We start from the raw sequence: 11178 nt of genomic DNA on the forward strand, positions 1-11178 counted from the left end.
AAATTCCACTATAAAAAGAAATTCCATCATGATTGGTCAGGTTGTAACAAAGATGTTGGGATAAGCCAAAATCCTCAGGTATTTCTTGTTTTATATAAGTACAATAGCTAAATAACTAAGTGATTAAACAATAATATATGTAGGATATGTAAGGTTTTCACATGTGTCCCATGCTCCATTGCTCTGATTTCTCATTCTTATGACAAATCCATTGGTACTTAACTACACAGATTTCTTAAAACTGTAATGCGTCCACGAAATATTAGCTTCTTTACATTAGTACTGATAAACCAAAGATTGTTATCATTTACGGCTACAAATATGCTCGGCGAAAGGAAAAAAGAATTAAATTACGGCGCTACAACATTATTTTCTGAAGTGTCTTGCGAATTCCAAGATAACTGCCTGACCTCACATTTCAATACTCTGTGTCCCAACTATGTGCAATTCTACAGTTAGTATTCGGGAAAAAGGAAAGTTTGCGTTGCTTCTTTATGCCATAAGGTTACATCTTTAACAGAAGGTAAAAGTGATGCAAATCTCGACGCAGTTGGTGTTCACTTCTTAGTGATGTCTCCTTGAATTTTAGGCTTTAAATTTAGTCCTTTTATAAAATTTTTTCCTCTAGTAAGGACCACTTGAATATCAACCAGATACCTAAAGTGAGAGTTAACTTGCAGAAAACTAGCAGTAAGTAGTGTTAACAACTTACCTATACACACGACTAATCCTATGTAGGTTACACCCAAGAAAAGTGAAGAGTATCCATGAAAACAGCAAAATCTCCTATACCGGTCATAAGTGGTGCTTTGTCCGGTTTTCTAGTTCCATCATTAACAGGAGATCCGTTTGTGAGTGACTGTATTACAGATTCGGTTGCATCTCTTGGCAGCATGCCGCCATATGACGTCGTTGGCAAGGTATTATCACCGTGGATTTGTATACGATCATCCATTCGTCTGACAAAAAAAAAAAAAAAAAAACGAAAGTTCAAATAGAAGATTGATAAATTAAAACCTTCATTAGTTTTGAGTAAGTTTCAGGTCGAAGTTTCAAATCCCGTGACGTCAGCCAGTTACCACACCTATTCATACGACGTGTCCCTAGTCGTAAAAGCCGTGTCGTATACGACACACATTCTTGTAAAAGGTTGAGGATCCCCAGACGATAATGAAACGCAATGTAATCCGAGCACAAAACAGGAGCGTCGTCCTCATTGTCATAGGTTCACGCGCAATCACAATTGTTTCTCAGCAAATGCAAATTTCATTTACCGAAGACAATAAAGGCGTCGGTCTACACGCAAATGTGGACAGGTGTGGGCGGACGAGGCCATCAGAATAGCAGCTCAGCGAAGGGGACTTGTGGCTTATGCTATGGTCCTTTTTCCCTTTCCTCCCTCCGTCTTGGGTAAGCTTTGAAGATACGCTTTAATTTTGAAATTCATGTTGGATTGGAAAATGAAAGCTGTGTGGTAGGTGAAGCAGAAGTTCCATGTAAGTGATTGCTTTGAGCTTTAACTTCGGTAGCTGAAGGAATATTGGACTTAGGATACTAGAGACTTTGAACTTTAGTGAGAGGTGTGAGAGTAGCATCGAAAACAGATAACATTGAGACTGACGTACTACTACTATATATGCTTCCAGTTAGCTGAGTACGTGCTGGTCAGTTAAAAAACTACAGGACAGGATCGGGTAGGAGAAACAAAAATTCGAAGACTGATGATAATGCAGCCGAAATAGATTTCTGGAAGGTGGAGTCAAACAAACCAGACAGGTTCTGTTTGGAACAACAAGGAAAAGAAAAACGGAAACAGAGACGGGATGAGATTAACTGCACTAAGAGAAACAAGATTACTGGCTTGTTGTCACTGGTTGTTGCTGACTTATCCCTTTTCCCGATGTAACGCCAAACGGGCGACCTCTTTTGATCAACCCAACCGCGCAGTAATGTCCCATCCCATCCGTCACTTATGTGTCATTTTTCTCTTGTTTTTGTCATCTCTTATAAAGATGTATTTCTTTTTTTGCACTAAAACGGTTTATTCAGCAACATTTCACATGGATAAGTCGTGTAGTAAGTCTTCTTTCCGAGGATTTAAATTCCACTTCGAAGTTAATTAGTAGTGTAATTTAATGAAACAGAAAAACTGGAAGAATGTATATCATAGTTCGTATAAATTGTCTGATCTCTCTCCCTCCCTCTCTCTAACACCATCTATTTTCAATACCTAAGGTCTCAGATTCATCGCAATACGACCTTTTTATTTTCTACCAATACGTTTTACCATTCCCAAAGCTCGAATTTTTAGAGAAATTTATATTGCCAGTGAAGTAGTTAATAATTTAAAATTGAATACCCAAAAACTATCCCAGAGCTACTGAGGCCTGTGTAAGCTTATTGAGTTACAAAAAAGTGGAAGATGTACTTGTGATTGTTGATAATATGCTTTGAATCAATCATCAGTGGAATGAAGAGTATATTTTGAGCATCTAGGATTTTCAGTCTCCCAAAAACTATTATTGTTTTTCCTTTTTCTCTTCACTTTATTCTCTCACCATTCCCAGCACTTATGTTTTGCTTGGTGAAAATTTTGGAATTAATTTATCTGTTCGTGCGAGGTTAAATTGATCTAACCCCTATTAAGAAATCATAAGTAAATGAATAAATTTAGGGCGTAGAAGTGGACGAGAAGTACAATTTACCCTTGCGACACCATAATTGGCAAGATAAATTTAAGTTAATCTTGAGTCTAATGAATAAGACGAAGTTGGGTAAATATTTCGCTTGACTTTCAATTGGATGGAGCAGGTAACAACAATAGTGACAGGTCACCACGGACAAACTTCCGTTCTGACACTGTGAAGGAAGACCCTTGCAATTGGGCGAGAGATGTGGGCAAGCTGTCATCTCTCATACTGTTCTTGTTCAATCGATCAGCCATTTATTGAAGACATTTCCATTCCATCCTCACAGAGCCTGCCACTAAGATATTCCCATCTATTCCAAGCCATCTTTTGAAGGAGGAATGATTTTCATTGACCTTTAGCCCAGGCAGAGGTATTTATAGGGATTGTTTTGAGTTCAAACTTTCCAAATATTCAATTTCATTAAGCTGTATGTATTTGAAGATACAAGTATGGTTACAAATTATTTTATGCATACTGCATTTATTGTTCGGTTTGAGGTTAAAGAATTTTTAATCGAAAAAGAAAGTCGATTACGGTGAAATATTGTTATATTTTATCATACAGTGCTGAATATCATTGCGTAATTCTAACGCACCTACCAGTTTCGCTGCTTTTTCTTTTCTCAAGAGGACTGATTTCGAAAAAAATTCTCTCTTCACAGTTATTTCCTTAAAATTTATTTGTTAAAGTTTAACGTAATAATTATAGTAACTCAATTTGCATCTAAATCTCTACGTAAAAACTGTCTCGGAATGGTACAGATACGACCTCATTTTTTGTTTTATATTTTTGTAACAGCGGCGATCTCCTGCACAGAAGATGACCCTTTTGCAACCAATTTATATTTGCTAATAAACTAATAAGTTAATAAACAAAGGACTCTGTGAAGTGCTCGTAAATTTTTGATATACGATAGTGACAACAGCGATAGTGACATATTTCCTTAATTACTGTTTTTAGAGCTTGATTCAAGATATTGTGATTATGAGGTTTTTGATGTCTATGGATAATTGAACATCAATGAGAAACATTGTCTATTGTTGTGCTGATAGTGCATGCATTATCGTATTTCACATCTACCAGCAAGGTTTGGTCGATCGAAAAGGAGAGTTACCCCCGTTAATTGGGTAGTGCAGTGCGCCACGCAGATAGCAGATGCGGGTAACCCGCGGCCGTATGGCCTCGACCTTTATCGAAACAGTTAATATCAATCTGGAGGATTTCTCTGAAACCTTTTTAACTTGTGCAACTTGCTTGTGCACTTACGATCAGGTGATTACCGTTGCTCTATATTACTAATATCAATAATGTATGGGAGCTTCATTTACTGATTTTTTGTCCTAAAACGCCTCAGAATTGCCCCAGAAAGGAAAACACAAAAATATATACATTTACAAAACATAGACATTCTCACATCACAATGATGCCGATGCTTACTGAAGCAGGCATTAAGGATGCATCCTCAAAAGCCAAAAATTTTTGTTTAAAAGTGTTTAGCAATTTAATTAGGGAAATTCTGGAAAATTTGTAGTTATAAGTATATATTCACTGAAGAAATCCTTTCATTTTTTTTCAGGAACGAAAGAAAGCGAAGCTTCTTTCATGTTCTCATACTGTATGCCTGGAATGTTTGTTACGTATGGAGCAACTACCACAGGTAATCCATGAAAAATGATAGCTTCTGTAGGGTTGCGGTCAGAAAATGATAGGTTTATGCTGCAAAAAAATTAATTCATTCGGTTTTAAGTCAAATTCAGTACTTATTCCGGCATTTATTGTTCCATATGATTCAGTCTTTACTGCCAGTGATTTGGAATTAATGCATCTTCATCCTTTTACTTATCCTTTGTGGCATAAAACTAGTAAAATTGGCGTTAAAATGGGCTTGAGAGGGAGAACTTAAGAGGGAATGAGAGTTGATAGTAAGGATTTGTTTCGATTTGCTCCTATTTTTTTTTTTTTTCAAGTCGATGAAATATATTTTTTTATCGAAATTAGTTCTAGAATCAAAAGTGTTATAGCAAGATGATTCATCACATTTCACTGGATTGGTTGACAATACAAAGCGGTGGGAAGTTTTTTATGTGTAATGGTGAGTGAGAGATTCAGTAAACGAGTCATAACTCGAAATTTAAAGATCATGTAAAGCAATTCAAAGGCTACAGGATCGTAATTCAGATAGTTCAGTACATTCACTTGTGCTGGTGTATATTTGCATATGACAAATTGCAGGTGATTGAAACAGGTATTGTACGTTGTCCGCTCTGCCGTGAGATGATTACTTTACCTTCCGATGGCTCGAATGCATTCCCTTCTTCATTCCTCATTAATCAACTGCTTGATTTGATGCAGAAACAGCACAAAGATGTTATACCTAACTGTTCAATACACCAACAAGAGCAGTTACTCTATTGTGAAGCATGCGATCTCGTTTTCTGTCAGCACTGTGATTCTCTTTCCACGTGAGTATTGTCCGCCCTGTTTTTGCTTGCTGTTACTCATCATGAACACATTTCGGTTTAGAATTCTGCAAAGTATTAAGGTTTAACTAGATATCCATGGGTAATTAGAAGCAAGGAACTCAAAAAAGTTTAATGACTTGGTGCCCAATTCAATTTTTCATTCACAGAAGAAGAAAGTGGATACTTACGTTGCTGTATAATGGAAATACAGCTAAAGTGTATGATCGTTAAAAAATGCTTTAAGATATCTCTTCTGAGGTCTTCCACATCAGTATTGCAAAAGTTTTTTGGATATGAAGTTTTTAGACGTGGCTGTTCTGATCACACTGTGATTCCTTTTTCAATAGCAATAAAGCGACTATCGGAAATCGTTGTATATAAAGCGAATCAGTGTGTTGCAAGCTTGAACAGAGCTGCAACTAATGTAAAATGCGAGACGTTGCAGCTGGATCGAAATGTTGATAATGTTGTAGAAGGACTAAATGCATCGTTTCAAGTAAGCACTAGATTTATTATAATATCATTTTTTGCAAAAACTTTTTAGAAACTGGAGGAAATGGATGAAATGAAGAGAAAATAGAGGAGGCGGAATTATTAAACAATAGGAGTTCTCGAATTCAACAAGTGATAGGACAGGAAAAGCAGGAACCAGAAGAGTGGGAACAGGATAATCGAGTTTTAGTGAAAAATTAGATTACAAGGAGGACTGGTTCGTAGTTGGATGTCGGTTTTTAGGAAATATGTCAGTTGGTGGAGAATCGACGTCGTGAACTGATCGATGCAGTTCGAATGATGAGAGATGAAAAGCAAAAAGTACTTCATGACCAGACAGAACTGATTGACTCATACCGTAAGAAGTAATAATTTATTTGTTTTTAGGACAGGACTTTACTGCTTTGATTCACTGGTTAATTGATCTCGTTTAGGTTATGACCAAATCTATTTTTAAAGACAGTTTGACTAACTTCTTATAGTTACTGTGTCTATTCGATCCGGAATTGCAGATGAGTCAGTGATCCGTTTGTAATGTTTTTCTAGACTGGAAAGAGAATTAGGAATTTGCGAAGTGGATGTGCGCGAAATAGGAGCACGTACAAGACGCGTTATGGCAGCTACTGAAGAAGCACTTGCGTTAACGGAACCTCGTGAAAATGCTTTCTTGAAACTACACATGGATACCAAAAGGCTTCTCTTCGGTACGTCTTTTGTTTATTGATATAAGAATGGTTGCTTATTTTTTGTGATTCTTATTCTTCAGATAATTTTCAAATATAAACAATGTTTCAGAGATCGAAAAGTCACTTAGCCAGTTTGGTGCAGTTTCCGGTTCAACAACCTTCCCAGGACAGTGTGTTGTAGAGCTGTTGGATACATCCACTGTATATACGGAAACTCACTTAATATTGACAACATACGATGTCAGTGGTAAACGGCGAAGTAGTGGCGGTGATCCAGTAAAGGTAGAAATTGTCAAGGCGAAGTGGGAGGAGCAAAGTTCAGGTGAAAGCAGTGCTGAAAAAGTTGAAATAATTGACCCAATAATAAAAGATAGCGAGGATGGAACGTATTCCATTTGCTTCATGTAATTTTTCTTTTTCTTGTTAATTATTTCGTGACATAATTTTGCTTGATTTGTTGTGTTATGAATCTCATCAGAATCTTGTTGTTACAATTTTAAATACTGTTGTCTTTACCTCATTTTAAATCTACTCAATTATTTGGAAAATTTTAGCTTTTTTGTTGAAGTGATTTGTTCGATAGTAATGTTTTTACTTTATTATTTTTTTAGAGCCTACGAGCCGTGTGAATACTTGGTTCGTGTAACGATCTTTGGTAGGCCAATAAAAAATAGTCCTTTTTCCGTAAATGTAAGTAGCCATCACTGCCCAAAATGGCATTTCGGGTCTCGTGGAGCAGGAACACTCCAGCTGAATCAGCCAGTAAAAGTATTTCAAGATTTGCGAGAGCAGATTTATATTCTGGATGCTGGAAATAATCGAAGTTGGTTATAATCTAATAACTCGTTCGTTCTCATGAATTTTGATAAAACTGTTAGTTCAATTACCTGTAAAACTTTCTACTTCCAGCGATATTTTTTGCCAAATTCATGTTTGATCCTTTTTTGTAAAAAACAATATTTCAGTGCTTTCCCTCACAGGACTGTTTAAATTTTTCAGTAAAAGTTCTGAATATAAACGGAGAATTTCTGAGGGATATTAAAAGTGAAGGAATCAAAGGTGGTAGTACTGTTGGCATGACAGTTTTGCCATCCGGTGATATTTTAACCTTAAATTGGAGAACCAAAGAACTGTGTAGATGTGATCCTTCTGGAGAGCTACTTCAGGTTCCTTTTCACAATGATAGTTTTACTTTTGTTTTTATACTTTTTCCTCTTCATTACATTAACAGTTTACGCGTCTGCTGTTAAATAATATTGTCGTACTAGTGATAATTTGATTGTAGACCATGAGTTTTACTGAATTTGCGGAACCTATTGATCTTTGTATCGATAGCCGTGGACGATACATAATTGCTGATACTTCGTGTGTCAAGGTAATTTGACATAATGAATGTACTTTTTATCAATTAATGTTTAGATGATGTTAAAAACGGTAATTACAGAGGACGACCAGCTATGGGTTTGTGTTATTGTTAAGAAATTTCAAATTTCGCTTTGATTTGTTCATTGGTTAACCTTCCCAAGTCAGCTATTACAAATTTTCGAAATAAAGAGAGTTGTCACTTCCAATTAGGATTCGGTTTAAGATCTGAAATCTGAATTGAACTCGTTGCTTCACTTTCTGCATCAAATTTAATGAATAATACTAGTGGGTTGCACTTGGAAGCATCCTGATTGATTCCATTTCAGGTGTTCGTTTTCGATAGTGCATTTCGACCACTATTCAGTTTTAGTGTGACAACTCACGCAGGTCCGTCCCCCATAACATGTGTTTGTGTTGGTCTTAATGATGATATTCTTGTGGGCACGTGTTCTGCGTTACTATTATATGATGGAGGAGGTTTATTTTTTCTTCCTGTTCTTGTAAAACTTGAGCCATCCACCTATACTATGTACTATTCTCATTTCTACGGTTTTCAACTTTTTTTTGCTTCATTCAAATCACATTTGATGAAAATGTGGGTTCCTATGTTATAGAACGCTTTACGTTTCATGCTTCAAGCAACAAAGGAAATTTTTCATAATATCAGGGCAGTTCCCAACAGTGGAATTTTGCAAGATTTCATTTTCACTTAATATTTCTCTAATAGGTCGTTTTATACGTGAAATATCGTTATGCTCAATTACACATCCTGGCCGGATTATGGCTCTAGCCTGTTCCGTGTGTTCCCAGACGGGCAACATTGTGTCAGCTGTTGTGGATTCAAAAAAAAATCGCGCCTATCTCGTTGTTTGCCAATATAAGGTAGCTTTACTTTAATTAGTTCCGGGTTTTAGAACTTTAAAAAAAAAGCGTCGGGATTAAGCGTCTTTGGGTGTTGTCTGCCAAACCTGGAACCGTGCAGTAAATGTTAGTTTGACGCCTTTATTTATACTTCGAAATGATCAAAACAGTAAAAAAATTTGAAATAAAGCAGGCTTTGCATTTTAGGGTAATTTCTTGTTTTCAATGGATAGCTATGGATCACGCCTAAAACGTCCTTGTGGTGTTTTTATTGCCTCGTCACTTAAATGGAGTGGAATGTGCTTTGTGGTTGATTCAGCGACCCACTCCGTCAAGGCTTTTCATTATAAATAGTTTTTCTATATAAAGAATTCCTCTGTTTTAATTTCCTTGAAGCTTTCCAAATCTTATCTGTCTCAAAAACTGTAACTAACTGAACATGGTTCTAAATTTTCTTTTCCGGAAAATGACGTAGGGAAAATAGAGTTTACCAACTGAAATATTTCGATTTCGTAAGAGCGTCGGTTACAACTCATCTTTTTTCCGTTTTTGTGCTCTTATTTGCTCATATATAAATACAATTGTGCATATATAAATATAATTCTTACAATATCTCTACAGAGAGAGTTTAGCCTTAAGATCATTACACGATGTCGTTTTGGTCATCATGCTTTATTTCCGATCTGTTCTAGAGTGTAGGAGAAGTGGATCCTCCCGAGGGTACAGGGACAAGAAATCTAAGATCTGCTGTATCAGTTACCCTCCAGTATAGTGTTGTAATAGTTGAAGTGTTTATATCGGTACTTACAAAAGCTATAAAGCTTCCTAAGCTAATGATACCCATCACCAACCTCTATGGTTCTTAATGTAATTTGTACAGGCTATAGTCGAATTTGAATGGAGAAATTTAGTTTAAACGACAATATTCTTAAGAATCCACGAAAACTAGAACAAGGGTCATAAAATATGAAAAGCTAAATCAAAAAGCCAAGTCGAAAAAGACAAGCTACCTGAGCAGGTTATTCGAAAGCCAGCTTTATTCTTTGAAAACCATGTAAACAAAACCGCCCGAAGAGCAGCTCAAATACAGAAAGGGAACGTACTTAAAATTCATTCTAGAGAAAATAAACGACTACGAAGCTGTCGCTTCACTGGTTGTTACGAACAGCACAATGATTGTCCTGTTTTCTTGAAACTTTTTTTTATTTCTATTTTTTAATATCCTAGGTATTTTTTTAAATCCTAAGTATTCTTTTAATATATGTCCTAACCATACCTAAGGAATCCTAGGAACTAAGGAGACGCTCATGTCTAAAATTCTGAAGATTTTCAGCCATTGGTTATGCAACATTTCAGGATGGTGTGGCTAGATTTATTCATATCAGGAAAACACATATTTTCTTAAGAATCTTATTTTCTTATGAACTTTTATATAATACCACACTATCAGTATTAGAAAAGTAGGTTCTTGAAATAAGATAGTCGCACGTAATACCTTTGTAATAAAAGCAACACAGACTTTGCAGTGCAGTTGAGAAAAACAATAATCATTTGTAGTTGGTTTTTGCCTACTAGTGAGGATTGAATAAAGAACGAAATATTCATATAACAAGAGAATATAAACAACAAAGTATTCCATCAAAACATTAATCCACAGTGAACAACTGTCCAACAAGGTCAGCAGTGAAAGAGTTCGTAATACTAAGAATTTGCAAAATGAATGCTTAAAGGCATTATATAGGAGATGGAAAATTCGCTGTTGGTGATAAATGCAGTTTCTTACTAAAAAAAAAAAAAACGGATCACACACTGCTCTAAACAAATACAGCCACTATGACAAATTTTCTTGAGCAAATGATTCTGGGTAGAAAGAAGTGAAAGCAGTGGAACTAAGAAATTACAACTCGGTTTTTAGAGCCTTCGACTTATAATAATTGAATGTTTTTACCAATGACTGCTTAATTTGGTGAGCGCAAGCATTGGTATAGATGTACAGCAGCTTTGCAAACGAAATCGGATCACCGTTCGCCAAAGAACCCATCCCCACCCATGCAGCACTCAGAGGTGCAGCACCGCGTCCATAGCATGCCATATATGAGTCGGGTGCAAATTCATATGCATATCGTTCAAATTCACCATGACGAAAGTTCTGACCTAAATTGTTAAAAAAAGTTCAGTAATGATTACAAACTAAAGTCGAGAAGCTTTGTCAACAAGCGAGAAAACTTTTGGAGAGGGTACAGTTCTAAACTAGAAAAACAGAAGGTCACGATACTTCAAATGATAAAATGAGTTGACAGTAATGTTGCAAAAAAGTGAATTCCGAACTAGGATTTCAAAGATGAATTTGGCCGCGGGAAGAAAATATTTCGATTGTGGTGATTTGAGTTTCCGTCTAAATGAAGTATTATCACTTTTTTTCAATAGATATGTTAGATATTCCAAATAGAATAATTTATATGTATATACATATATGTGTATATATATATATATATATATATATATATATATATATATATATATATATATATATATATATATATATATATATATATATATATATATATATATATATATATATATATATATATATATATATATATATATATATATATATATATA

At 35.5% G+C, this 11178-nt stretch overlaps 3 protein-coding genes across 3 annotated transcripts in view; 1 reads left to right on the forward strand and 2 right to left on the reverse strand.

The window, feature by feature from the left end:
* The window catches only part of LOAG_17517 (amino acid permease), a 10396-nt gene extending 9431 nt beyond the window's left edge, over nucleotides 1-965 (reverse strand). Inside the window, exon 1 of the mRNA XM_020450178.1 lies at nucleotides 793-965. Within this exon, the coding sequence (XP_020306185.1) occupies nucleotides 793-955 (163 nt within the window). The 5' untranslated portion in view covers nucleotides 956-965. The remainder of the gene's footprint in view (nucleotides 1-792) is intronic.
* Nucleotides 966-3845: 2880 nt separating this feature from the next.
* LOAG_09055 (nhl domain-containing protein 3) lies at nucleotides 3846-9076 on the forward strand (the record flags this gene model as incomplete). Its single annotated transcript, XM_003144584.2, has 13 exons — nucleotides 3846-3962; nucleotides 4267-4347; nucleotides 4923-5152; nucleotides 5459-5648; nucleotides 5888-6009; nucleotides 6191-6348; nucleotides 6440-6734; nucleotides 6942-7153; nucleotides 7330-7496; nucleotides 7616-7705; nucleotides 8022-8172; nucleotides 8423-8577; nucleotides 8764-9076. 13 exons carry the CDS (start codon nucleotides 3846-3848, stop codon nucleotides 8908-8910), a joined length of 2115 nt encoding a protein of 704 aa, XP_003144632.1. The 3' UTR covers nucleotides 8911-9076.
* A 1340-nt stretch (nucleotides 9077-10416) lies between these two features.
* Nucleotides 10417-11178, reverse strand: part of LOAG_17518 (hypothetical protein) — a 2701-nt gene continuing 1939 nt past the window's right edge. The window contains exon 4 of the mRNA XM_020450179.1: nucleotides 10417-10710. Within this exon, the coding sequence (XP_020306186.1) occupies nucleotides 10454-10710 (257 nt within the window). The 3' untranslated portion in view covers nucleotides 10417-10453. The remainder of the gene's footprint in view (nucleotides 10711-11178) is intronic.

This window comes from Loa loa (genome assembly GCF_000183805.2).
Source record: "Loa loa unplaced genomic scaffold supercont3.86, whole genome shotgun sequence".
Taxonomy (NCBI): Eukaryota; Metazoa; Nematoda; class Chromadorea; order Rhabditida; family Onchocercidae; genus Loa; species Loa loa.